The 27,983-nt window shown below is 48.9% G+C and overlaps 2 protein-coding genes across 9 annotated transcripts in view; both read left to right on the top strand.

Annotated features, from left to right (window-relative positions):
- Positions 1-3,472, top strand: part of SGMS1 (sphingomyelin synthase 1) — an 86,944-nt gene extending 83,472 nt beyond the window's left edge. For all 7 annotated transcript variants that reach the window (XM_064662159.1, XM_064662160.1, XM_064662162.1 and 4 more), the window contains one exon: positions 919-3,472. In XM_064662159.1, coding sequence (XP_064518229.1) covers positions 919-1,098 — 180 coding nt within the window. In that variant the 3' untranslated portion in view covers positions 1,099-3,472. The remainder of the gene's footprint in view (positions 1-918) is intronic.
- Positions 3,473-3,579: 107 nt separating this feature from the next.
- Positions 3,580-27,306, top strand: LOC135417739 (putative neutral ceramidase C). Of its 2 annotated transcripts, XM_064662152.1 has the most exons (21): positions 3,580-6,839; positions 6,942-7,041; positions 10,738-10,823; positions 11,208-11,357; positions 11,965-12,141; positions 12,495-12,622; positions 13,182-13,259; positions 13,673-13,793; positions 15,392-15,517; positions 15,727-15,813; positions 17,397-17,501; positions 17,633-17,714; positions 18,206-18,321; positions 20,835-20,929; positions 21,823-21,862; positions 22,687-22,782; positions 23,354-23,449; positions 24,001-24,150; positions 24,942-25,001; positions 25,603-25,691; positions 26,744-27,306. In XM_064662152.1, the coding sequence occupies exons 1-21, from the start codon at positions 6,687-6,689 to the stop codon at positions 26,931-26,933; spliced, it is 2,325 nt and encodes a 774-aa protein (XP_064518222.1). In that variant the 5' UTR covers positions 3,580-6,686; the 3' UTR covers positions 26,934-27,306. The 2 variants fall into 2 exon arrangements, with proteins under 2 accessions (XP_064518222.1, XP_064518221.1); XM_064662151.1 differs by lacking the exons at positions 3,580-6,839; positions 6,942-7,041 and having other exon boundaries at positions 10,101-10,823.
- Positions 27,307-27,983: the final 677 nt, after the last annotated feature.

Below are 27,983 nucleotides of genomic sequence, written 5' to 3' on the forward strand. Positions count from 1 at the left end.
CCAAGCTGGAAGTATTGGAGTCAGGATTGCCCTGAGTCCTAATGAGGACTTGCTTCAGCAGAGCCCTTTGCCTTACTGTGTGGAAACCTGCCTGTTGTGCTGTATGGTGTGATTCAGAAGGTGGCTCAACATTGCTTCCCTGAGCTGCTGAGATGTTGGGAAATGCCAGTCCCTGGATCCTTTCCTGAGCACACCTTTGTGTGCTCACCTCTCCTTCCTCATGTGCACAGAGCTTTGGCTTCTGTCTGACCTTCAAGTTAAAAGCAGAAGTGGATTTATTTTACGTGTGAGCTTGACATGGAGGTAGAGCTCAATGTCCATACCCAGTGCTTCCACTTTGCCGTGGGCAGATTCGGTGATTCCTGGCTCTGGTGTTGAAAACATGCAGCAGGGTGGTTGGATAACTCCCTGGGGGCCTGCCCACTCCTTGTGTCTCAGCTGGGGCTTGCTCGTGGCTAAGAGAAGGAAAAGGGTGGGTGGGAGCAGTCTGGGAGCCTGTGGAGGGCAGGGCAGGGCTCCTGACCTGCTCTGAGTGGGTTGAGGTGTGCCCTGCTCACTGCCTGGGAAGTTCCAAAGCCATTCCTGAGCTACATGGAATTTCAGAGACACTCATGGTAACAACTGTGCTTTGGGTTGGGTTTTTCATTCCCAAGGGAGAGGAGAGACTGATCTTTGGGCCGTTCATTTTTTTTTTTCCCTGAGGGCCCATCGAACAACTGAGGTCTTGGGAACCTCACTGGGGTGTGTGCAGGGAGGCTGTGGAAGAGTAGCTTGGCTTCTCCTGATCTTTGTCTGTGTAACTCTGTCTGGGAGCTGTTTGGGAGCAGCAGTGACGAACAGGACCGACGACGCCGTGCGAGCGAGCGGTTCCTAATTCCTTCCTAACTCTCCCCTTTCTCCTTCTCTCTCTCGGCGCAGGTGCTAAAAGAAGCTTCCCAAACTAACCTCCTCGCAAGGGTCTGGTGGTACAAGCCCTTCCAGTACTTTGAAAAGAATGTCCAAGGCATTGTACCTCGCTCCTACCACTGGCCCTTGCCCTGGCCGGCGCTGCGGCGGGGCCGGCCGGTGAAGTACAGCCGCCTGGCCAGCGACACGTGACGGCCACTGCCGGGGGGAAGGACCTGGCCCAAGTGCTCACAACTCCCTGAGAGAAGATGCCATAAGAAAAAAAAAAAAAAAATAATTATATAAAAAAAAATCAACTGCTCCCTTAACCCCTCTCTTTTAACAGCTCCCCTCGACTCGCCCCGTTCAGTTACCTGGTAAGCACTGTGATCTTTTTTTTCCTCTCCAAAGGATCTCTGCGTTGGACAAACAATAAAGAAAAAATTTAACTTCTCGTGCACTGTTACACGTTTCTCGTTGATAGATTTGGGATTTGCATTTGCCCATCGCCATGTTCCTTTGTATATGATGCGACAACATAAATGAGAGCTTTTATATCATGAGTTCTGGTCTTTCCAGTCACGTCTGGGAACAAAGCATATTATTTTCTTGGGAAAACATACTTTTCATATCTCTTGCCCCAAAGATTGGGCTGTAAGCCATTTTCTAGCAAATGACTATATGAAGGTTTCTAAATACCTGCCTTGGGTGAAATCAAGAAATCTTTCTACCTGTTGCACCGCGCTACGAATAAGATGATAGACACAGAAAGGTTTGGTAATCCTGATTTTGTAGAATCTGCAGTGACTGACTGTGTCAAAAAGTGCAAAAAAAAACAAAAAAAAAAAAGGAAAAAAAAAAAAGAAAAAATGTAAAGTGATTTTCTAAGTATTTCCTAACTTTATTTTTCAAAACGTGTATGGAAAAAAAAAAAATAAATTTAAAAAGATTTTTACATGTCAGAGAATAGAGAGTTAAAATTTAAAGAAAATGCTTCTTGGGAGAGAGAGATTTGTCTATGTTTCTAGTGCCTTTCTTGTCTTGATTGTATGGTCAGTAGGCAGTCTTAAATGTTTTTATTTAAAATAAAGTATTCCATGAAAGCAGAATTATATATACTATATAATTACTAATTTTTGCATTTATAGCTAAATTAAACTGGAAATTTGCTTATAATGTTGAAATTGCCATGTGTAGGGAAAAAACCACCCCACCAAATAAAAAAGGGTCCGATCTTGTTCACACATTGTGGGCAGGTCAAGCTAAAAAGTATCACTTTATTCTTGGTAGCTGGATTTTAACAAGTAAAACAGCCATGAACTCCTGTTTTTTAAGAATTTTACAAATGATCACTGAGTGAACTACGTATAGTTTCTCCATCCCCTTTTGCAGTGTTGTTGGAAAACAACAAAGATAATCTATTTCTTTAAAATATTTGTGCAGAAACTGCATGTAATTCTGAGTTTCACTCCTACCATACATACTGTATGTCTGGGGAAGTATCCTACCCTAAACTTGCCAATGTGCAGAACAAAAATAGTTTTTTTTTTTAAAAAAGAATGAAGAAGAGAAAAATATATATATAAATATATATATATCCATTCTGTATTTTACGTGAAGCAGAGTTATCTTCTGTAGGTTTTTTGTGTATTCACAAGGTGATATTTGTATTGTAAAACAACAATGGTGAAGGAAAATAAAAAGGCTTTTGAAACGTGTAGTTTCCTTTATCTTTTTAATGTTAAGTTGAAAATTTAAAGCTGGGTTTATTCTTCCAAACCTTGCCTTTAAGTTGATGTTATTGCACTGTAGGCCATCCGATTTGGACTGTATGGAAACTGCATTGATTTCGAATTGCTGTTGGGCAAAACAGTGCCTTATCTGAAATAAATGCTATGCAATCGATTCCGAGCGGGTTGGGAGGAGCCTTCCTGGGAGCCATCACCAGGCCTTGAAAAACCTACCCCAGCACTGCTGGGATGGAGCACAGGGCAGGGGGAGCATCGGCCACTGCCCCAGGGTCTGTCAGTCCTGGCGCTTGAACGCCAAAAAAAAAACAAAAAAAGGAAAGAAAAGCAAATTTCTGTGAGTCCGTGGTGGTGAAAGTGTCATTTCTTTCTTCTTTTCTTTCTTTTTTGGGGATGGTTTATCTAGACTTCTCTGCCCTGTTCCTCAGCCTTGGCCAGAAACTTCCTTGAGGAGCTGATGGGGTGTTGCTTCTGCTGGCTGTGGCTTGGGATGCTAAACAAGACCAACCTGTTCCTTATCAGTTCTCTGTCTCCCTGGGTGGGAGGGAGGGAGGGGGTTTCTTGGCCAAACCCTTTGCAACAGCATTTGCAGAGCTGCCTGAGAATTTAGGGCTCAGCTCTGCGTGCTTTGCCTTCAATTCACAGCTTTATCTTGGCAACTCTGGGGTTCAAAGTCACTTTTCAGAGCGCCCAGGGTGATTTTTTGAGGGAATTCCCGCTCCCAGACGGAAAGCGAGGAGTAGGTTTTTCAAGGCCTGGCATCACGCACATCCAAACCATTGACATAAGTAAATGTATGGATATATATATGCACATGACATTAAATGGAATCTGCTGAATCCTGCATTGTAGTGTCTGACTTACTGCATGGATGCTGCTCCCCGTGGTCCCAGCTGTCCCACCCGCCGTGCTTTGCCTTGGGAGAGGAGTCTGGGTGAGCCGGGACAGGGAGCTCAGCGCCGTGGCCTTGTGCTGGAGGAGGGGACCCAGGGAATGCTGTGCCTTGGGGCTGATCCAGAGCTGTGCTGCCTTGTCCTTCTCCTTCCCAGGGCGGATCTGCTTGGCAGCACCGTTTCTCCTCAGATGGGCGATGGCTTGTGATGGTGCTCCTTGTTAAGCGTTGCAGTAATGACCTGGGACCCCAAATTTCCCACTTCAGCTGTATTTTTTCGCCCCCAAACCTCACAGGTATGGTCCATCTACAGTGATTCATGCCTGGTGTGTCCTTGCCCCAAAGCATGGGAGGTTTTTTGCTGACAGCTCTGCTCAAAAATGTTATCTCCTGCCATCGGGATCCTATGTGCTGGTAAAAAAGGACTTTGGCCTTTATTTAATAAACAGCGTTGTATAGCAGGCCTTTTAATTGCTGTGAGGGCTATGGGGGCTGTCAGGATTATGTGATCCTCCTGGGTCTTCTGGGTTTCTTTAAAAAAGGAAATTTCAGTCCCTTTGTTACCCATCAGAAGGGTGTTTTTGTTTCAGATACTTACAGAGAAGGTCGTGGTCTCCTGTGCCTTTATAAGGGAAGAGTTTCATTTTACCTGATCCCAACTTCGATGGCTTGCACAAAATGAGCTCTCCAAGAGAGTTTTAAAGTGGTTTTAAAGTGAAATGTGGATGCTGGAAGAAAGGGTCACTTTCCTGAAATGATCTGGTCTTGCTGGATGAGAAACTGAAAAGTAAGGAGCAGAAAGGGAAGCAAATGCTTCATGGATTTACATTTCAGAGCCAGTTCCCTTAATTTATTTTTTTTTTCTAGGGGATCTTAGATAGAGGGAGTTTGAATCCTCTTTCTTAACCATTTGGAAGCACAGTGTTTGCTGTATGAGGAAATGCACATTTGGCAGTCTGTGTTTACTGGTTTTCCTTCTCTCAGCTTTGCCTTGTTCCTTCAGTGGATCCATTGGTCCTGAGTGACTTTAGACATTTTTCTTGTTGAAAATGAAAATCCTGTGCTGTTTGCAGTCCCTGGTTGTGCCTGGGAAGGTCACAGATTGGTGTCGTGTGGTAGCAGTGATGGGTAGAAGCCATTTTTTCAGAAGGATAAATATTTTAAAGAAAACATAACTTTCTTTAGTGTCTTTTAGCACAAAATGGCAAGGGGAAGAAGTTGGAGGACTCTTGGTCTTGGGAAAGAGGATGATCTGTGGGAACCTTTAGTCTTATGAGAAGGAAACTTGGCATGTTATGATGTCACACGAGCACAGACTGATGTCCAGGGCTAGGCTGTCCAGGCATGGCAGGACAAGGACCTCAAGGAAGTAATTTTCTAGGGGTCTGCATGCATTTAACAACTGTGCCTGCTTTCAAATCCCACATTTCCTCCCAGCCCAGCATGGAGTATAATTTCAGGGATGCCCTGAGCCGTCCAACCATGGCTGCTGTTTCTTCCCAAGCTCCAGTTTCCTTCCAGCCTGGATCTATAGAGTTCTGATCTCAACCACCAGAGCAGATCCCTGAGCATCCTGCCCCTGACAGGACAGCTTTTCCTTGGAAGTTTTATTTTCCAGACTAGGTGCTCCGATGTGGCTGCTTTGGGGTGAGCATCGTGCCTCTGGTGGGACCACTGTCCTTCCTCGTGGTGGCCAGGCTGGTGACCTGTCCCAGGGGGAAGACATGAGGTGCAGAAGCCAGGTGCATTTCCAGGACTTCTTTGGGGCAGTTTGTTGTTCCTCACTAGGTTGACAGTGGCTCTGAGGAACCTGTTGTGCTGCTGTGTGATGATCTCTGTGTGCTCCACCTGGCACCATCTATGTAATCCACCATCTCTGGAGGGAGCAGTTCACATTTCCCACAGGCAGAGGGATTTCCCAAGCCCTCAGCACTTCAGCTGAGGTCTTTGCAGTGCTGAAAGTCCCTTTTCTGCACCCGAAGGCTTGTTGCTTCCTGCAGTCCTGAGCCAGGGCGTGTGGACATGGGCACATCAGCCGGGGGAGATGGGGAGCTGTGGGTCCCCATAACCTCACGTAGCAGTCTTCTGAAAAGGAAAACAATTTAAAATATTCCCCTCAAACATGTTTTGAGCTGTCACCAAACTTCCTTTTCCTCCTCTGCCCCCGCCAACAGGTGGTTTGTTCTCTCTGGAGTTACAGAGCCACGGTGAGGCCTTTTCCTCAGCTCCCTGCAGTCCACGGGGTGAGGCTGGCAGGACACACCATCACTGTGGCAGTTCATTAAAACTCAACTTCCTGGCTTTTCACGATGATCTAGCAAATGTATCACCAACGAGCCAGTGCACAGCCTGTTCCTGGCTCATCCCTGTGCCAGGACCTTTCCTGTGACAGCAGAGCAGCTGCTCCATGGTTTTGTCAAACAAGGCTCTTCGCTTGCCTTCAAGGCCAGCGCAGGATTTGGGATGCCCTCGTGGCTCAGACATTCCCAGCAGCACAGTGGTGCCCAGGGATATCTGGCACCCCACATGGCAAAGCAGGTGGTTTCTCCACTGCTGTCAGGGGCAAGCAGGTTCCCTGGGAACTGCAGGGAGCAGATAAGGTATCAGTAAATCCCGTTGCTTCCAAGCAGCCAGTCCAAAAATCAGCGAGTCAAAGGGCGATGCTGAACATGACCCTGGAGTGGTGACGCAGCCCCTGCTCAGCACCAGCTGGAATGTTAACCCTTGGACTGGGGGGGCACGAGAGAAAAGGGGATGAAAGAGGAAAACTGAAACTCCCGAGTTGGGATGGAAAACGTCAGAGGTGATCCCAGCCTTGAATTCCCAAACAAAGCGCATGGATGCTGGAGGGAGAAAGGGGAATGGCCAGTTGGAGCTTTCCTCTCCCTTGCCACCACATCCGAGGGATGGGCTGGGTCCTGTAAGATTTGGGAGGAGCAAACTGTCAAAACCCTTTGGATAAGGCATGCTTTAGCAGCTGGTGAATTTATCCAGACCTGTCTGGGACTTGAGGGGAAAACAGATGGAAAAAGCTTGGGTTTAACAAATTTAATAAATAAAAATATATTATTTTACACTTAAAATACAATCCTGCTCTCAAGTTCTTCTTCTGGCAGAGTTTGGAAACCCTGAGGAACAATCTTTTGTGAGGGTTAGGAGTCATGGCCAGACTGGGAAGCAGCCCTCATTCCACAGGCTGTGGAATTCCATCCAGCGGTGATGAAGCAAAGAGGAGGAAAAGAGTCCTGTTCCCGAATTCCTCATGCACCAGAGCTGATCAGTGCAATCCCAGGAAGGTTATTTTAGAGAGGCTGGTGCTGTCCCTAACTCAACATAAACACACCGGGGAAAAAAAAAATCCTCTCACCTCCCTGTGGGATAGAAATTATTGATTGGTTTCTTCTTATCTTGTGCAGTGCTTGACTCACGGGGTCATACAGCAACAATTTCCAAGCTCAACTTTTCAGCTTGGAGCGGGTCTGGAGCTGGGAGACGTTCCTCTGGCCGCTGGAGCAGGTGAGGGAACTGGGGGAGGTTTGCACGAGATTCCAGCGGGGTTCCATGGGATGATTGTTTATTTCTTTTGGTGTTGTTTGGGTTGGATCAGTGGGATAATGAGCACTGTCACTGTGTGTGGTGCTGATGGGTTTGAGGCTGGTGCTGTGCGTGTCCAAGCCTGGCTGCCAATGCCACGCTTGGAGAATTAAAACAGGAGGAAGGAAACCTGTAATGTTAGCTCTGTTGCCACTAGAATATTTCCTGTGTGAAATCCAGCCCTGATGACAACTGCCATAGCTCACCAGGGCAAAAGAAGCTGATGAGAAAGGTCACCTAGAGCAAGTCTAGGTGACCACTTGGCTCTCTGGTGCTGTTGTTTCTCACTGCAACCTTCCCAAGCCCAGTTGTTTTCTGCAGGTCCCTTGTTTCCAGGGCACATTCCTATGAGGAATAACCTGAAGGCAGGAGCTTTCCCAAGCCCCCTGACAGACTCACCCTAAGGCAAATGTTACCTCCAGGAGAATCAGAGGCTCTGCCTCACTCTCCCCTTTCTAATCACAGGATCATCACAGACTCACAGGCTGGTTTGGGTTGGAAGGGACCTTAAAGATCACCTCGTTCCACCCCCTGCCATGGGCAGGGACACCTCCCATTAGCCCAGGTTGCTCCAACCTGGCCTTGGACACTTCCAGGGATCCAGGGGCAGCCACAGCTTCTCTGGGCAACCTGTGCCAGGGCCTCCCCACCCTCCCAGGGAACAATTCCTTCCCAGTATCCCATCTTCTGGCAGTTGGAAGCTGTTCCCCCTTTTCCTGTCCCTCCATCCCTTGTCCCAGGTCTCTCTCCAGCTCTCTTGGAGCCCCTTTAGGCCCTGGAAGGGGCTCTCAGGTCTCCCTGGAGCCTTCCCCTCTCCTGGGTGTCCATTTTCCCCATCTCCCTCACTGCAGTGCCAGTGCCACAGGCTGCTTGGAGCTGTGTCCGGGTGAGCTGGGGGCATCCCCAAGGACAGAGATCCCCCTCCCTGCTCTGAACAAGGAACCCTTTGGAGCAGATTCGTGGTTGGGTCACAGGCAGAGTGATGGGATCAGCAGTAAGTTTGATCTGCTAAGACATCTATGGACACATGGAAACATCCAAAGCTGTTTTAAAGGTTAATTCCTACCTCGTGCAGGTGTTCACAGGAAGGGCAAAAAGCACATCTTAGCTCCAAGTGTCGCTTCCCACTGGGCAAGCCTGAATTTTTGGGTGCAATTTTGGGCTGCCAGAGCAGGACAAATCAGAGAGGGAAACAGCATATTTTCCCATAGCTGTATTTTGCATGATTTTTCTTGTTAATCTTTAACCCAAGCCAAGCCTCTGTTTTTAACCCAAAATAAACGCTCCTTCTTTAGAGAAGAAGGAAGGATAATATCCAAAAGCAAACTTTCTTATATGCTGAAGAAATCCAGCATCTGTACGTAGGCTCTTATCTAGGAAAGCTGTCACAGCCAGCACTTTTTCCAGCCAGGAGAGATTTGCACTTGGACCTGCAATGGGCTGTGCTCTTCTCATGCTGAGGTTATTAAACTGACCTTTATTATGGTGACAATATTGATGTGCTCTGAGCATGTGAGCAACTGCAAAGCTGTGAGGCTTCAGGCTGCAGCATCTCCTCCAGGCACTCAGGGAACGTGGAGTCTGGTGGAATATTGTGGAGTTTATTTAAAAGATTCCTTGGGAAGGGTGAGCCAAGTGTTCTGGGAAATGTGGGGTCAGTAATTTGGGTGCTCGCCCTGTCCTATCAGGCCTCGTGACAGGGAGTGATTGCTGCTCCCAGGAGATATATTTCTGCTGTCTTAAGCAGGTTGAAAAGCCAACCTGCACTTCCCATCCTTATCTCTGCTGCTCTGGCACTGGGATGGGGGACACAAACCCTCAGCAACTCTTGGAGGGTGTGATGTGTGCTCTGGGTGTGCTGTTCCCGAGGCTGGGGCTGTCCCATGTGTCCCTTTGTGCTTTCACAGTGCTCCCACCATGTCTGGGCAGAGGTCCAGGTGCTGCTCCTCGCGCCTGCGGGTGATCCTCATCGTGTGCCTGGCGCTGATGATCACGCTGACCGTGGTGCTCCTCGTCCTCCACTTCCTCAACAAACCCAGCAATGGCAAGTTGAGCTTCTTCAGTCCCACCCTCCCACGCTGCTCAAGTGTGTCTCCAGTGCAGCCATTTACAGAGACACAGACAGAGGGTCACTGCTGAGCCTTCATCACCACCCCTGTGCACGGGCCTTGGGCCCAGACTCAGCAGGGTGGGCAGACCTGGCAGGAGCACCTGCATGGAGGCACAGCCCTGGGCGTGGTGGGGCTGCAGGGATCAACACATCCTCCCTTCCCTCCCTCCTGGCACTGCACCGAGGGGCTTCACAGCTGCTGCCATCCCCTCACAGCCCCTTCACGTCTCCAGCCCCATCCCCAGGCACAGGGCAGGTGCTGGGGGCTGCCCCAAGTTCACTCTGCCCCTGGACAGGGCATCGCCCCACACGTCATCAGTGGGACCTTCCAGTTCCTAGAGTGTGATCTCAGACTGGCTGCAGTTCACACTTCCCTCGTGGGTTTGGGTTGGAACACGTGAGAGTTTTGTGCAAGTGATTCTCCTCCGTGTTGTAGGAGGAGGGAGAAGGGGAGGAGGTGGAGGAAGGGTAGTTTTAATGGGTTCACTGATGACAATTTAAATCACAGAAATGACCAGTCTGTGGCCAGTGTGAGTGTTTCACTTCTCTGGTTTCGGTGACAGCCTAGGAAAGGCCAGACTGGGAAGACCGAGCATCCCCTAATCCCAGTGTCCTGCCTTGAGAGGCAACAGCTGCCTGGGGAAGGCTGTGAGAACAGAAATATTCAATATTTTCCCACAGGATTATCTCAGCCTCCAGTGATCTGTGGCTCTGGGATTTCCTGAGATGCAGATAACCTTATTTATTTATTATTATTATTATTATTTTATAGCCCTCCATGGCTTTTCTTCCCTGAGTTTATCCATCCTGTAAGGATTTCTGCACCTTCACGATGGCTGGGGCGAGACATGACCTCCTTTGGCATTACTTTTCCTCACCATTTGCCTGGAGGTCATTGCCCAGAGCTGCTTTTCCCTTCTTTGAGCTTCAAGTGGCTCTGCTTCAATTTTTTTGAGGAGGACCAGGGTGCCAGCACTGGACGCAGGGTATGTTGGAGGCACCAGGGAAACATGTAGATGTTTGTTCTTCCCTGGTCCTTCCCAGCAGCTCCTGACATGCCATCCCCTTTTTCTTGCCACTGCTGAGCTGATTTTTTTGTGTGAAGCAGCACTTGCACCCTTGGATCTGTTTCCTGCGTGGTGGTGATGGGCTTGGAGAGTTTAATTGGCAACCCTGGGCTTGTTTCCCCCTCCCTGTGTGTCCCCACACATTTTCCATGGTCCAGTGACACCATCTTGTGACCTCCTTCTGTAGTTCCTCATGCCTGGTCCACCCTTTGCCACCCCAAATGCCTTCACAGCCTCAGCACCCTTGGACCACATCGACAGCCCCCTGGAAACCCAAGCAGAGGACTCAGCTAGACCCCTTTGCCCAGGGTCTGCTGGGTCCTCTGGGGATGTCCAGCAGGTTTCAGGTGTGGATTCTCTTGAACAAAGCTGGGTTGCCTCTTTTATCTCCAGTTCTGCTCCCTCATGTGTCCACTGATCTGCTGCTTATTGTTCTTACAGATTCCATCGACATACCAGAAACAGCAAACTACTTGCTGGGCGTGGGTCGAGCTGACTGCACGGGACCAGTGGCACAAGTTCCCCTGGTAAGTTGGGGGAATCGAACGTGGGGTTGGCAAAATACTGATTGTTCATCACCCAACAGCACTTTTTGCAGGGTTTCCAGTTCCGAGCCTTTGCCTCAACAAAGTGTGTCCTCTGCAAACATTCGGTGACATTTCTTTGAGGCTTGGAGCAACCTGGTCCAGCGCGAGGTGTCCCTGTGGCACAGGGGTTGGAATGAGATGAGCTTTAAGGTCCCCTCCAACCCAAACCATTCCGTGATCCTGGCACTCACAGGGCGGGGCAGAGTGGCAGCTCAGAGTGTTTCTGTGCTGAATGAGTCCTCTGACGCTCGGGGAAGTTCGTGCAGGTGAATGCATCCCTCATTATTTTGTCTGGGTGGACCTGAGGGAGCTCTCCCCTTGCAGATGGGCTATGCCAACCCGGAGCAGGCGGCTGGTGGGCTCCTCACACGCCTCTACAGCCGAGCCTTCATCGTGGCAGACCCCGACGGCTCCCGGCGCGTGGTGTTCGTCAGCGCTGACATAGGGATGGTGTCCCAGAGAGTGAGGCTGGAGGTACGTGGCTGCAAGTGAGGGGCTGCCACAGGGTGGGCTCTTGCTGGTGTTTGCACGAGGGTTATAGTTTATGTAGGGTTGTGCATTAATAGTCATCACTAAATAACATCCAGCTCGGCAGCACGTTGGCCCTTTGCTTTGGGATTTCCCTGCAGCAGCTTCTTGGAGAGATCCTGTGTCTCTGAGGCAGAGGAGCTGTTGATTCCTCACCATGAGACTGCACTTTGCCCACGCTTCTCTTAGCAGAAAAATTATCAGGAGTCCATTGCAATCAGGAATACATGATCATGGTGACTGTGTAATGTTGGGTCTCCAGCAGCACAGAGGAGAGGGGGAGATGCTGGAGAACTGTGGACTCCTTGGATGATCTGGGATTCACTTCAGGTTGGCCACAGAGGTCTTCACTTACCAGATTTTATTATTTTGAGGCTCTTGCCGAGTCAACAACTGTAACCTACTTGTGCCACCAACACGGGAGTATCAGGCAGAAAGAGAGGAGTGAGGAGGAGGAGGATGAATGGCTGGGGTTTTTTGCAGGGGCTGGCACAAATCTCTATAGATTTTAGGCATGAAAAGGGGCTTTTTAAGACCGCCTCCTTCCTCTTAGGTGCTCGAGAGACTGAAGAGCAAGTACGGTGACCTGTACCGGCAGGACAACGTCATCCTCAGCGGCACCCACACGCACTCGGGGCCAGCGGGGTACTTCCAGTACACCCTCTTCTGGATCACGAGCAAAGGGCTCGTCAGACCAGCCCTCAACTCCATCGTGAACGGCATCGTGAAGGTCAGTGTCACCCCGTCTGACCTGCTGGTGACTGACAGAGCTCTGGCTGTGGTGGTTGTGGCAGCACCTCTGAATGCTACAGTCTTAAACACACTTGGAGGGGGGGTTGTGTCTACCAGAGAAACCAGATCAAAAAGCCTTAAATTCTTTCTTTAGAGACAGTTGTGAGTAGCTTCAAAATATAGTTTTCTAGAATTTTAGGCTGCTTAAGGAAAAAAAAATTAAATAAGCACCCCCAAACTCCCAAGAAAGGGTTGGGGGCAGCTAGGAAGGGAAAGAGAGAGGTTTTTCTAGATAATCTCATGCATGTCTTACAGACATGGACTAATATTCTCTGTCTTCCTGCTTTCCAGAGCATAGACATAGCACATGAGAACATGAAGAGAGGAAGGCTGTTTATAAACAGAGGCACTGTAGAAAACAGCCAGATCAACCGAAGCCCTTTCTCCTATCTCGCCAATCCAGCATCGGAGCGAAGCAGGTAAAAGCTCCCCAGGCAGGAGGGAAACAGAGCCCCGAAGAGAATCCTTCAGTTGGGACCATGAGCAGCCATCTGGCAGTTGGTGTTTCTTGTCATTCATGGGAGGGTTGGAAATGTGGAGTCAAGATGTGGCAGAATGACGCTGTTGCCATCCTGGGCTCCTGGGTGTGTCCCCAAAAATCAGTTTCAAGAATGGGCTTCAAAGTTGTGCTCTCCAAGCATGTGAGAGATTGGTTAAGGATATGAACTTATGCTTTATTTATTAAAAAAAATATTCAGATGGCACTGAAGTGCTATCCTTGGTGCATGAATTTGTATCTGGAGAGAGCTGCTCTCTCCATTCCCTGGAGAAGCAGTGCCTGAGGACAACCATAACTCTTCCCTTCCCTTCACAGCTGTTTTCAGATGCCTCTCTAAGGTCTCACTGTGCTCTGGTAATACCTGGCATAACCTTTTTATTTCCTTGTTCAGCCTAGTGGAGATTTAACACGTCAGAGCACCGCAGAGTGTGACTGCAGCTCTGGTGCTAATGAGATTTCCCTGCTTTGTTTTCATCCAGGTATTCATCCAACACAGATAAAGAAATGGTGATTCTGAAGATGGTAGACGAGGATGGACAAGAGCTAGGCCTTATCAGGTACTGACCACCAAAGCAGCATGTTTTCCTTCATATCCTCATTCTTTTTTGTAAGAATGAAGGTGTTCCTTTTTTCCCTCCTTTTTTACATCGTTGACTCCTCCTTGTTTCTTTGAAGTAAGAAAACAAAAAAAACCCTGCAGAACACAATCCTCTGGATTAGTAAAAGAGTCAGTCTGGGTCTGAACTGCCAAATTCTTGTGGTCTCACAACCTGGACCGTCATAGCCATGCACCCTCCTGGCTGGGAGAGGATGGGAGTACTCTGCCCTTGCTAATCCATCCCTAAGTGCCTGGAGCCTGTGTTTGTGTTCTCCCAAAGAAAATTCCATAGGTCGACTGCAAATATATAGATTGAGCAGGCCAACTGCCAACACACAGCCTGAACAATGAGTGTCCTGTGCCTCCCCCCAGCTGGTTTGCTGTGCACCCTGTCAGCATGAACAACACAAACCACCTGGTGAACAGCGACAACGTGGGCTACGCGTCCTACCTGTTCGAGCAGGACAAGAACAAGGGAATGCTCCCTGGAGAGGTGGGAGAGCTTTCAGACTGCTGGAAATAATGGGTGGAAAAGGGCTGCAGCACGGAGGGGGTGGCTGGTGCTTTGCAAGGGCCAAAGCAGGTTCTTTCAAACAGAGAAGTGGGACAGCAGGATAAACACAGAAAAAGGACAAAACTGAACGCTTGTGATTTGATTACTTTCTTCCTCTAGAGGAGAGAAATTGGAAGGTGTTTTCTTGACTTTCCAAACTAGTAATCAGTGGCATTTATTTAGACTTAAATGATAAACCACGTTTGTTTTGATTAGACTGTTGGAAATTGGAGAGGTGGTGGCTGTCTCATCCCTGCCACTGTTCAAAGCCAGGTTGGATGGGGCACTGAAAAACCTGGGCTAGTGGAAGGTGCCCCTGCCCATGGCAGGGGGTTGGAACTGGATGAGCTTTAGGTTCCCTTCCAACCCAAACCATTCCAGGATTCTATACTAGCAAGACATGTGCAGGATACTTGATCCAGAGGGATACATTCATTGCATCTGTGGGGGGGCATCAAGCCTGTGCTCAACCCCACTTCTTTCTCATGGCTTCCAGCCAGTTATGCCTTGTGATTAGCATTTACCCAGAAGATTTGCCATCCTCAGACTGCAGACACAGCTCCTTTAAAAAACATTATTTCCTCTGAGATGTTACTGTGGACAGGAACCCATCTCACAGGTACTTTGTGTCACGAATTGATCAAGAGGCTGTCCTGGGTGTATCTCCAGCAGGTACCTAGAAACTCTTGCCCAATTTCTCTTTTAATACTCTGGGAACACGTGTGGTTCACGGCAAAAAATGGAAACTAGAGGAAGTCTTCCTAATTCCTGCTTGCAAGTATTTCTTTTTGTGGTGGATTATCCAAAAGCTTTTAACAAGACTCAGCTTTAGTGCATCATTACAGGTGCAAGTCAGTGGAAGTTGACACGCTAAGAAGTGTTTGCAGGGTTCAATATTTGGCACATTGTGTCTAGGAGCCTTACAAGAAAATGAATTAAGAGATGATAATATATCAGAATAGTTGGTGTTGACATGTCCCAGCTCTGAAAGAGTGGGTGGGAAATGAAATATCTGCGAGAGCTGAATTCAACCAGTGCTCAGTGTGCAACCAGCTTTGCTTCTGACAGGTACTGCTTGATGTTAACTCCTGCAGATCCAATAGCTCTCACCCTGTAAATCAGTCACGGTGAAAGCCTGGCAGGGAAAAAATAATTCCGTGCAAGGTGCCACAGTGATCACTTGGCATCTGATCAGTAACACGAGAAACTGGGGACGTGGAGGGAAGAGCTGCCACTGAGACACAAGAGGGACATGGAGAAACACTGTCTGGATACCAAAGCAGACTGAAGGCCACCCTGAAATGGCAATTGCTTTCTGGGTGTCCAGTTCTCCCTTGCTCTTCCTGCCCCCAACCCCTTTGATATACATAAATCCCCACTCCAGTCCTCCCAGAAATGTTCAGCATCGCTTCGGGAATGCTCAGCAGCATCACGGGCTCACCAGCTGGTGGTAACACCGGCTCCAGGGAAAGCTGCAGGGGGTGTTTGCACTCACTGAGAGGCTCCAAAGCCCCTCTGAGCACCTCTGGGTTTGGCAGGGCTCCTTCGTTGCCGCCTTCACCTCCTCCAACCTGGGAGACGTGTCGCCCAACACCCGCGGCCCGACCTGCGCCAACACGGGCGAGTCGTGCGACAACCCCCAGAGCTCCTGCCCCGTCGGAGGGGTGAGTGTGTCCTGCCTGTTGTGCCTCAGACACCCCATTTCCTGCAGTTTGCCTTGCTGCCCGGGTCAGTGCAGCAACCCAGTGCCTGATTCTGGCGGGAGGCCATCAGTTCCCACGGCAGGACGAGCCCTCGTGAGCTCTCCCGCTCGGCAGTGCCCCGTGTTCTCCCTGGGAACTGATCGCTGCCATTTCAACCAATTCCTCCACAGGCAGCCATGTGCATGGCCCATGGTCCCGGGAATGACATGTTTGAGAGTACAAGGATTATAGGGCAAAATATCTACTCAAGAGCAAGGGTAAGTGATATTTCGCTTTGCGAGTGTGTGTGAGAGCTTGTTATGACAGGAATGCACCTTCATTTAAACAACTCAGTGATCCCTTCCAGCTCAGGGTATTCTATATTCAATATTCTATCTGTCTTCTGTGAATGTTTGTAGATGTAAATTACTCCATAGTCCACATTTATATGCTTAAGGAAAAGTTTCTTGATGGTTTTTTTTTTAATGGGTAAATGAGGTTTTTTTGATCTTTCTGTCTATTGCCATCAGAAGACCTCAGAGCCTGGAATTTGTTAAACTTAGGGCAGTGTATGAAATCATAATGGTAGTGAAAAACTTCTTCTGGTATGACATATCTGACTAGACACCTAAATTTAGAACAGAAAGCACACAGATACATTAGCACATATTTAGATACATCGTTGTAGGTGTTGTGATTTCAAAATATCAGTTTGGGTTTTAATCTCAGTATTCCTTATGGGGATATAATGTAGATCTTGCCCCTCCCCATCTCCTCTCCCTCCCATACACACATCTCAGAGGTGGAAGAGCTCAGAGACACCACCACACACCACTTGTCGGCATCACACTCCTAAACTAACACCAATGTGAGTTAAAATGTGCCAGATTAAGCACCCATGGAAGATACTCACTTGCCCTGCTTGGCATGCATTTACTCAGCCGGTGTCCTCCATCCTCTGGGCTCCTTTGTGTCACCTGAGGGCTCAAAAGCCACCTGACTTTACTGGTTCCCCTCCTGTGGCTTCGTGTAATGTGAGAGCAGTCAGTGCAAGGAGAGTTTTTGGCAATGTTTCAGGGACAGCAGCTGGTAGGAACTGGAACGTGTCCAGCAGGAGGCTTGGTGGTGGTGGTTTCCTTTAATCACCATTTCAGATCCTTGCCCTGAAGTCACTCCAGGCTGATCGTGACTCGCAAGGTTGTCCCAGTCAGAGCGTCCTGGTGTGTGTAAAACAGAGAGGGGGAACACTGCAGTTGTTTTCAACACCTCGGACTCCTGACCTTCAAAGGCTGTGCCCTCAATTCCTTCCAGGAACATCATTAAGCTGTACAGCTTCTGGCAGCACTTTCTATGTCCCAACCCGAGGCACGTGGGCTGGCAAACTGTTCCCTGAAGAGCTGACTGGCTTAGCTGTCAGCTCTGTGCTAAATACATGGTAAAGTCCAGGCACTTCTGAGCAATGAATACAGCAAAGTGCTTCTTTCTCGTAGGAAACACTCCTTCTGGTTGGTCTGAGCTGTGAGAAATGCCAAAGGGTGGCACCAGGAACAAGAAGTTGCCACCCTTGTGAAAGAGGTGCCTGTTTCAGCTGTAAAAGAAAGGCATGTGTAAAACTGCTGACCACAGGGTGTCCTCCCTCCCTGAGACAGGGAGAGCTTGCAGGGCTCAGGGCGAGCAGGATGTAGAGATGGGGTGATAGAAACACCTTGTGAGCTTGGGAAATACACTCTTGCTTTTACACCTGGAAGAGGCCATGGGAAGGCGTCAGCAGACTGAAGAAATAACCCACGTGGCTGTACCTCAGCAGGGCCGGCTTCCTGACTGCTTCTTCCTCAAGGCTTTCCACTTGTGTGTCCCTTAGGAGCTGTATGAAACGGCTTCCCAGGAGGTCACGGGGCCCCTGAGCTCAGCCCACCAGTGGGTGAACATGAGTGACGTGTCGGTGGAGCTCAACGCCACGCACACGGTGAGAGCGGCGGCTGCTGGGACACGGGGGCCAGGCAGGAAGAAAGGCCAGAGTCCCACAGCAGGACCTGGCACGCCGAGGGGAGCTGGGTTTTATCCCTTTCCCCTTTTTTTTCTCCCTGCCTGATCCAGGTTAGAACATGTAAGCCAGCCCTAGGACACAGCTTTGCTGCGGGGACCATCGACGGCGTGGGTGCTTTCAACTTCACCCAAGGTAGCCCGGGGGGCAGGGGTCACTGTGGCTTTGGACAAACGGGGAGGACACAGGGCATCCCCCACACAGACTGAACTCCCTGGAGGCACTTGGCAGCATCAGCTGCTGGTTGAACCACAGCCTCCAAAGGGATGTTTTTGGGAAGGTGTGACCTTACAGCCCCCGTGCAGGTTTGTCTGTGTGCGTCAGAAAGCTCCTGGAGAAGGGGGATATGGCCATGCCCTGAAGGAGGGAGAGCACTGGATGGGGAGTGGGGAGAAGAATGACCTGGATTTGGGACACTCTTTCTCATTTGTTCTCATTACCTGAAGCCTGCCAAGATGGAGCTCAGTTGAGCTGAAGCTCAACTTTTCAAACCACCCCAGGAAAGGGCGATGGTCGGAATCCACTGAGGAATATCCCACCCCACCTGAGCAGGGAGGGGGTCGTGTCTGTCTGAGAGCTGCTGGGGCAGCTGATGAACAGTGTTTGAAAGGTGTTTCCCCCTCCAGGTGCAGTAGAAGGTGACCCGTTCTGGGATCAAATCCGGGACCAGCTGCTGGGAGAGCCATCAAATGAAACAAAAGCCTGCCACAAACCCAAGCCAATCCTCTTCAGCACAGGAGAGGTAAGGACACACCGCTGTGTGCCCTGGGAAGTGCAGAGATTGCTGATCTGGGCTGGGATCAGCAATCCTTCACAGACCCAAATTCCTGACAGATTTGTCAGGGGGCTACAGGAGTTGTCTGTGCCAGCCCACACGGTGAAGGACACGGAGGGAGAACGAGCTGCAGGGGCTCTGAAGGAATGAAAATAGAGAACAAGAATAAGTGTTGGCATTAGTTTGCATCAGAGTGAGAGAGGTGGAAGTTTTCCTCTTTCAGAGCATCTTTTCCATGTGTCCCAGGAGGAGAGACCACACTTCCCGCTCTCATTAGGGCCAAAAAAATCCAACTGAAGATCTACCCTGGCCTAATTCTCTGCCTGTGAAACAGCCCTGAGCTGGATGCACAGGGAAAATGCATGAGGTCAGGGAAAGCCAGCAGTGTGTGGAGCTCAGTGTTACCTCCCAGCAGTCTCTGGCTCCAGGACACCCATCCTCTGTGGCTGCTCAGATCTTAATAGCTCTGGGTGTTTCTTTCTTCTGTCCTGCCATTTGTTTCCTGCCTTAATCCATGGGAGGACCTTTCCTCTTGTCATAGGACAGACTGATCCATGCAAAATGAACCAACTCATCACGGTGGCCTTTGGGAACTCTGGGGACTGAACCAACTCGCCCACCTTCCTCACTGTTACATTCCAAGGTCTCTTCCGATCGTGGCTTCCTCTGGAAATGTCCTGTTGACTTCTCTGCTTTTCTGTCACATTTGTGCAACTGTCTGATAGTTCTGTGAGCTGCAACACGGACTGATGCCAGCCTTGCTCATCCATGGGCAGAGTCACAGCAGGCTCAGGCTGGAAGTACCCTGGAGGGAGGTTCCCCAGCATGATCCTGCTCCCAGCAGGACCAGCACTGCAGCTGCACCAGGTTGCTCAGGGCCATGTCCAGAAGAGCTGGGACAGTCAGCAAGGATGGAAAGCCCTCAGCACATGGGTCCCTATCCACAGGGAAGGGTTATTTCTCAGGCCCAGCCTCTGCAGAGCCACTGCTCTGTTGGTCCCAGCCCATCCCCGTGCTTGGGGCTGCTCCATCCTGGGCAGGACTTGGTGTTTGTTCTTACTGAGCCCTCCCAAAATCCTGCTTACAGCTTTAAATGAAAATTGGTGCCCCATTTCCCACCTGATGTTCCCTTGGCATTAAGACAAATGCACTGCAGTGGAGCGGGATCATGTCCAAGGTCCTTTAGAGCACTTAGAGGATGCCATCTGGATGATTGTTATTCCTTTCACCAGTCTCCTTAAAAGCTTTCCTTCTGTCACTTTGTGTTCAATCAGCTCCTCACCTCATCTCCCCTAAAAAGAGGTCCCAGCTCCTCCCACCTGCCTCCTCCATCTAGAATTGTGTCACTGAGAGGAAATTACACTTTTTTCTTACAACTTTATCTCATTTGATGGATGCTCTGGCAGACCTCCTGCTTCTGATGTGAGGTTTTGTCATTCATGCTTTGACCCCAGTAAATTGCTCCTCCAAAAAAAAACCTCTTTTTGGCTTGCTGCAGTGGGATTTTGCATTTCATTTGCTGGAGCTGTGCCAACCTCGAGCTCTTGTTCCCGATTTCCTTTTAACTGGCTTTTTCATTTCTATCTAACTATTTTTTTGCCATTGTTTTCAGATGAAATGCTGCTGTGTGTGTGTGTTTTGGCTGCTGCAATGGTGCTGAGTCTGGGCACAGTCCCTGCTAAGGGGCAGTTGGGAGTCAGGGTTAGGTCGAGGGTTCCCTGAGCATCATCACTTTCTAGGAGAAACTCCCCCTCGGGGTGGAACTCCCCCTCTGCCAGACCATGTAGTGACAGGACGAGGGGGAGTGGCTTCAGATTGATAGAGAGGAGGTTTAGGTTAGAAATTAGGAAGGAATTGTTCCCTGGGAGGGTGGGGAGGCCCTGGCACAGGTTGCCCAGAGAAGCTGTGGCTGCCCCTGGATCCCTGGAAGTGTCCAAGGTCAGGTTGGACAGGGCTTGGAGCAACCTGGGCTGGTGGAAGGTGTCCCTGCCCGTGGCAGGGGGTGGAATGAGATGGGCTTTAAGGTCCCTTCTAACCTGAACCATTCCATGATTCTGATGAAGAGGGAACTCTCATTTCCCATCACCATCAGGATCTCTGACTTCACTCATTGGCTTTTGCTCTCCTGATCAGATGTTCAAGCTCATCAATCCCAGCTCTATCCTTTTTCCATGCAGGTGAGGGATTTATAGGTGCTGCCCTGACCTTATTTCACCCACTTTGCTTTAAGTTGTCCCTCTGGCAACACCCTGTTTGTTTGTTTTTTCCAAACAAAGTATCTCCACGTGCCCTGTGTGACTGTGATGGTCAGACATACCCGTGGAACTAAAACACACTCTCACGTGTTTTACAAACAAATTTAATTTACAAATAAACTTACCAACCGGTTTATGACTGGAGGAAGGAAAACACTCCAGCTGTTTGGTTTTTTTTTCCCTGCCATCCTGAAGTTGTTGTGCCCACTTTTTGTGCCCCCTCAGATGACTTGGCCCCACCCGTGGCACCCGGACGTGGTGGACGTGCAGATCGCTGCCATCGGGTCGCTGGCCATCATCGCTGTCCCGGGAGAGTTCACGTGGGTATTCCTTCAGGAGAGAAATTTGTTCATTTATTAACTTATTGCAGCCCACAGCATTTCGTTCAAACCCCCTGGGATAGTTCTGTGTGCAGGTAGAAAGGGGGAGCAGGATAAAAATTGTACCCCAGGATTATATATAAACTCACTGTGGGAATGAATGAGATGGAAACAGGCTTCCTAAAGAATTTTAAGTGTTCATGGCAAAATGCAGGTTCAATGAAACAAAAGGAACTTGTTAACTTTGATTTGGTTTTTGCTAATGAACTGCACTGACTGTTGGTGGTACAATGGTGAGAGTCTGAACAGGATGATGATTTGTCTCCAGCACCTTTGTTTCTGCCCCGTCTCGGGGTTTCTCCAGCCTCACCCAGGCTGTGGTGATGAGTGAGAAATCTTTCGAGGTGCTTTGGTTCAGCTTATCTCAGAGGGGCCTTAAGGGATGCTGAGCAGTGCTGGAGGTGCTGTGGGAGTTTCTGGTGGGGTGCTGCAGGTCCAGCCAGTGGTTCCTGCTTTAGCTCCCTGCTCTCTGCAACCCCCTGACAGGAGGGGGGAGCCAGGGGGGTTCGGGCTCTGCTGCCAGGGAACAAGGGACAGGAGGAGAGGGAACGGCCTCCAGCTGTGCCAGGGGAGGCTCAGGTTGGCCAGGAGGAGGAATTTGTTGCTGGAAAGGGTGGTGAGGCCTTGGCAGGGGCTGCCCAGGGAGGTTTGGAGTGCCCATCCCTGGAGGTGTCCCAGGAAGGCCTGGCCGTGGCACTCAGTGCTCTGGGCTGGGGGACAAGGTGGGCATCGGGCACAGGGGGGACTCCATGGACTGGGAGGGCTTTTCCAACCAAAATGATTCTGGGATTTTATGCTTTCTGGAGCCTGATGTTGTTCCCTTCATGCCCTAGGACCATGTCTGGCCGCAGGCTGCGGGAAGCTGTTACCAGTGTAAGCTGCTGAGGAAGAGGTTTCTCCCAAGGGCAGCGTGTCTGGAACCTCCCATTTCCTGAGCCTTCTGCTTTTCCCCCTGTCTCCTCCCAGCTGGGGTCACGGGTCTCGTGTCTCACAGCTGCTTCCTTCTCACAGCTGCTTCAGACAGACTTTGCATGTGCCTTCTGACATGCAGCAGGAATGAATATCCTCCCCAAAAGAAGCAAACCCATCGCGTTTCAATCCATTAAGCCAACACAAGCTAATTCCACTGGGATCCAGGCAGGATGCTAGCAGGATTTTTGTCTGTGGGATGGAGAATTTTTATCTCCTTAATCCCTACCAGGAGTTTGCAACATGAGAACAGTTGCAAAAAAAAAAAGGGAAATATATTTTTCCCATTTGATTGGTGCACCTCGGCTGCAGCCTGAACACCATCATAATCTCAGCTGCTGTCTCTGCAACTCACTGATCCTTTCTCACAGTTATGTCACGATTTTTTAGGGGTATACAGCCAAAAAAACCTCAAATGCATTTAATTTACTGGAATGGGAGGTCACGTGTCCCCCTTTTTCTTTGGGAAGTGGATATGAGATGTTTAATAAAGGCAAATTGCACTTGCAGGTTTACAGTCCTGAGCATCCAGCCCTCTCCCCACTGTAACTTTTTATTCCATCCTGGTAAAGGAGAATAATGAGAATGATAATGATAATAATAATAATATACCAGGCACTATAACAATAATAACAATATTGATTCAACAGTAATAACAACAGTAGTAATAACAACGGTATATCTGTGCATTAAGCAGTTGTTTCAAGGTGTTTTCTTTCCTTTCTCAGGAATTTGATTCCCATGGGACACCAGGGATGAATGTGGTAATTGCAGGTCTGTGCAATGTCTACACCCACTACATTGCCACCTATGAAGAGTACCAGGTAAATGTTAAAATTGTGGATTTTACATGTTTAATTCAGCTTTTGGCTGGATGGGGGTGATAATTCGTGTGAAATTATGTGTGTTTGGAGCACTTTGCCACAAGAAGCTGAAGGATTTGGAGCAGGAGGGCTGTGAGGTGACCATGGATTGCAGTGCCCCGTTGCTGTGGAAGGGCTGGTTGCCTGACACAGTTCTGAGTCTCCACAAGGCAAAGTAGAGGTTGTGCTTTGAGGAAGATGTGGACCATTGGTTGGACTCCTTGAGTTTAGAAACCCTAAACTGGAAGGGGAGTTTGGAAGAACTGGGGTTGTCCAGCCCAAAAATTTGAAGCCTCATAAGCCTTTAAAAAGAGTACAGTCTGTGATAACTGGGAGAGCAAATAGGTCCTCCCTGTTTGCCGTGGGTTAAAGAATGAAGTCACCTGGAACTGCAGCAGAAATATTTTGGCCAGTTGTTGGACTGTCTCCCTGGCAGTAAATAAACCCTGGTATACCACTGATCTTGTCTTAGTGCACTAGGATGGGCTGTATAAACCACAAAGCCTCCTTTTCCCAATTTGTCCTTCGCCAGGTTCAACGATATGAGGCTGCATCGACTATTTATGGGCCACACACCCTCTCTGCCTACATCCAGCTCTACAGAGGACTTGCAAGGGCTATTGCCACGGTAATCAACCTTTTCTACAGGCCACATGCTGCTGGAGACATTTAAATCCTATATTTGTTCCTCAGTGAGGCCAAATGCTTGCTCCCCTCTCTTCTCTTGAGAAACACTCGTGGTATGAAGATAATTCCTGTAATGGGGGTCTCATGCCACTTGAGAAATTCGAGGGGATTTTCAGGTCAAAGTTTGGGAAATAAGTACCTCCAACCTTTCAGCATGGCCTGAAGTTGCTGCTTTTTTACCTAAAGGGAAAAAAAAAAACCTCTGCTGCGTTTCCGCTGGTGATGTCCCTGATCAGTGTGACCATGTGAATGTGCAGGACCGGTGGGCAGTCCTGGGATGTTCTGGTGGATGGGTCTGAGGGGATGCCAGCAACAGGGATTGCTCCTGCATGCAGAGCAAGATCCTCCAGTTTGGTTTTACACTCACTTTATTATTCTTAAAATCTGCCCGAGCGGTGGTATGGGATATAGAGCCACAGCAGGGCTGTGGCTCATCAGGGAGACACTGGTTATGTCTGTGTGTGTCTAACAAGCACGTCTTCCTTCTCCCAGAACACCACTCAGGACTTGCCCCGTGGTCCAGAGCCCCCATTTTTCAACATAGGCAACCTGACCTTGCTGCCCTCCCTCGGTGTCGAACGCGCACCGACCAACAAGACATTTGGGGATGTGCTACAGGAAGTGAGGCAGCAGTACAGAGTGGTGAGAGCCTCAGGGATTCACTAAAACCTCTTCAGGAAATCACCTTTAAACTCTTACCCCTGTCCCAAAAAGGTCTGTGTTCCCTAAAGGGTCGTGGTGCCCTCAGACCGAACGTTTCTGTTGGTGGCCGTGGTTGAGAAGGCAGAGACAGATGTTTTCATACCAATGTCATCGTGCTGAATGGGACTCAAAGGGGTGAATCAAGAGGAAAACAAGAGCCCTTTATTCACCATGAAGTAGATTTCCTCTTCTGCTTCAAAATAAAATACCAGTTGATTAAATAGGCAAATATTGCACAGTGATTTCTTTACAAGCAGAAATCAGGTCACCTTTGATGCCTCTGCTGTGGAATGTAAATGAAATGAAATTAAAATGTTGGAAATGGTTCTGTTTTCAGTGCTCAAAATTTAGATAAGATGTTCAGAGCAAGGACTTTCATCTCACTGCTCTCTCCAGCAGAAAGGCAGGGAGACATTCCAAAAAAACCTCACTTGTTTCCTCCCTTTTTTGTGTGCAGTTTATCCAGTTTATCCAGTTTTATGGTGGAGTTTATCCAACAAGCAGGACAAGTGGAATGGCAAGGCACAGGATGCCAGTTCAAAACATAAATTGTCCATTGCTGTTGCAACAAGTGAAATTATAAATAACTTCAGACAACAACAAACCAAACGCACCAAAATAGCACAAAAAAACCCCCAACCCCCCTAAAAACCTCAAATGATATCTTCAAAGGATGTTCTTAATGTGCAGTGTGATAGTACAAATAACACAAATCTCAATTTCCCCCCCAGGGAGAAGTTGCTGAAGTGACTTTTGTGGGAGCAAACCCCCGGAACTCCGCGGAGAACGCGGTAAATGCGACGCAGCCACCCCGGAACTGGGGATGTCTGGGATCAGTGAATGTTTAGTTAGTGCTTTTTCCTTTGCTGGGGGTTCAGAAGAAGGTGTGTGCTTTGAGAATTCCCACCACCAGGGTGCTTTTGGGGCAGAGAACTGAATTTGGCCAGGCTGGGCTGTTCATGAACTCTTCACACTGTTGAAGGCGAAGTCACCCTGTCGTGTGTGAGGCCAGACACTCTCAGTGCCATCCAGTGCCATCCAGGCACAGAAAACGTGGGCTTTAGTCTCCATCCTGCCAGCTTGGTGCATTATTTTAATAAAACAAAGAAAATTAGAAAAGAATTTGTCCCATCAATCCCCTTGCACAGACACTGATAGCAAATACCTCACTCGTCCATTCTCTTTTTAATGATAAGTTCTTTGCATCATTTATTACCTAATGTGGGGTTTGGCAGTGAAACAGAAGTAAGTACCACAGTAAGTGCCAGTCAGTACCACGTTTGCCAGTGAAGCAGGCAGAAGCACAGGCTCTTCTCCACTTTACAGTGACACAGGAGGTGGGGACACGCCTGTACCTTCAGCGTCTGGCTGACTCTGCTATTTTTGTTCCAGACTGAACACAACTTCCTGACGGTGGAGAGGCACACCAGCACTTCAGGCACCTGGCAAGTGGTGCAGAACGACGCCTCCTGGGACACCAGGTGGGTGCCCTGAGCAGATTTCACCGTTCCACAGACTCCAGGGAGTAATTTAAACTTAGCCTGAAGGCCTTAATTTCAGAGCTCCCTGATTTCAGAGTCTTGACCCTGCAGTTGGTGCTTTCTGGGGATGGATCAGTCCGTATTTGGGTGGTTAACTTGTCGAGACCACAAAAACTGGTGTTCCCCTTGGCTCTGGCACCTGCAACGAAGGCTTAGAAGTTTGGGAAATGCAGAAGGAAGGGCAAGAATTACAGGAGGTTTGGGGTCCAGCTTGTTCATAGCCTGTATCCATCCATCTGTCACACCATGTGGGTGAGCAGGATGCCAAATGGAAAATAGGAGAGACTCAGAGGATTTTCATTGGGAAAAGCTGTCTGGGTTTGTTGTACATCACAAAGGAGATGCAGACAACAATTTAAAAAGTTTGCAAGAAAGAAAAGTTGAGGTTAGGGATGTCAGTCCTCAGGGAAAACATCCATTAAGCAGCAAAGGTGAGGTCACCTTTCAGAGCTGCACCAAAAGTCAGTTTTTCATCCAGTCATGTTTGTAAATATTCATTTCAATCTCAGTAAGACTGGTATGTGAAAAAAAATTTATTCAAGATGTTTTGTTCAACCCCTTCCTTTAATTAAGGTCCTGAAATGGGGGTGCTTATCTCACTTGTAGTGAATGCTCCTCCTCTTTGCTCAGCATTCCCCCTGCACAGGGAGGGCTGAGCTGGTGAGTGTTGCTCACGGGGTGATGTTGTACAGGGTTGGGATGTGGAGTTGGAAATGGAAGAACACAGGGGTAGAAATATTCTTCATCTACAAAAAAGACCCCTGACTTGTATCCCCATGTTTCCAGCTGTTTTTCAGCCCTGCTGGGTTTTGGCTTGGCTTGTTGGCTGCTGCTCTGGTAGCCTAAATATACGAGGAAAGGTCAAAAGAAGCTCTTAAAATGTCCTTAACTGGAGTGCTTTCATCTCATTCCACTTGGCGAGCTCTTGGGACACTGGAACAAGCGAAAAGTGGGGTTTGCTGCTGACTGCAGGTTTTTGGCTTGTTTGCTAGGTTTTACTGGACCAGAGGCTCCCTGAGTCAGAGCAATGTGACCATCGAGTGGCACATCCCTGCTGGCACAGAGCCGGGGACGTACCGGATCCGCTACTTCGGGCACTACAAGAGGAGAGTGTTCCTCACCCGCATCATCACCGTTCCCTTTGAAGGCTCCTCCTCGGCCTTTGAAATCACAGTTTCATAGCTGATCTCAGGCATTAAAGGAATTGTTTCCCTTGAGCAGTAGGTTTGATATCTGGGGGGTTCTGTGCAGGGCCAGGAGTTGGACTTGGATGGTCCTCGTGGGTCCCTTCAGGCTCAGGATATTCTGTGATTCTGTGATGTTCTGGAAGGGTTTTTCTGTGGCACCCCTGGCTCTGTACATCATTGCTGTCCCTCCAGTGCTGCTGGTCATCCTCTGCTTCGCAAAGCTCAGCTTCCTGCAAAGTTTTGGCTTTCAGCTGCAGTTCAGTCTCCTCATGTGTTCTCATTCAAGCGGTTCCTGTCCTGGCCAGATCTCATTGCAGTTGATTCTTATTGTAATAAAAGATGTAACTTTTTCTTCAGTCATTAAACAAGCTCATACTGATGGTGAATAGGATCTCTCTGAGGGAATTAGTGCATATTGGGAGCTAATCCAGGCCATAAAATAGTCCATAAAATTGAGCCCAGTCCATAAAACTGGAATTCAGAGCTGCTGAATTCCCAAGGCATCAGAAGAGAAGATTCCTCAAGAGTGCTTGAAGTGCAAAGCTGACCTCTTAGGATGACAAAGGGTTAAATAGGATAGATATTCATCAGGAAGGCTGGAATATCATTTCATTTAATCCTTTGGAGGATTACAACAGCACCACGGGAAGAGAATTGCCCACAGCTCTCCGTAAATCAGGGGTTCCAGTTTCAGAGGTGTCTGCTGAGAGTGGCTGTGTGGGCTCCCACCTCCCAGGCCTCAAGCAAGGAGAGGAAGGTCAGTCACTCACAGAGTTTGAAACAGTTGGCATTTCTTTTTTTTTCCTTCTGGAAAGAAATGTCTGTGTTATTTATTCTCCTTCACCGGTGTCACTTTTGAAGTGACTGGTGTGCCAGGTGGGCTCAGTGCTGCCCACCACGTGTGGGTTCTGAAATTTCAGCTTGCTGGGCGAGCTTTTGGAGGAGAATCCCCTCAGAAAGCTCTCAGTGGCCCAAGAAACTACAGATGGACTGGAGGCCACTGAGTGTCTGGAAGGACTACCTGTGTTTGTGCTGCTTTTATGAC

Source organism: Pseudopipra pipra, chromosome 8, assembly GCF_036250125.1.
Source record: "Pseudopipra pipra isolate bDixPip1 chromosome 8, bDixPip1.hap1, whole genome shotgun sequence".
Classification (NCBI taxonomy): domain Eukaryota; kingdom Metazoa; phylum Chordata; class Aves; order Passeriformes; family Pipridae; genus Pseudopipra; species Pseudopipra pipra.

Excerpts from the sequence above, each read along its gene's own strand:
- LOC135417739 (XM_064662152.1), top strand. The coding sequence starts at position 6,687 with ATGGCCAGACTGGGAAGCAGCCCTCATTCCACAGGCTGTGGAATTCCA. Across the intron at positions 17,502-17,632 it reads AGCTCAACGCCACGCACACG|GTTAGAACATGTAAGCCAGC; the intron begins GTGAGAGCGGCG and ends TGCCTGATCCAG. Across the intron at positions 25,002-25,602 it reads GGAACTCCGCGGAGAACGCG|ACTGAACACAACTTCCTGAC; the intron begins GTAAATGCGACG and ends TTTTTGTTCCAG.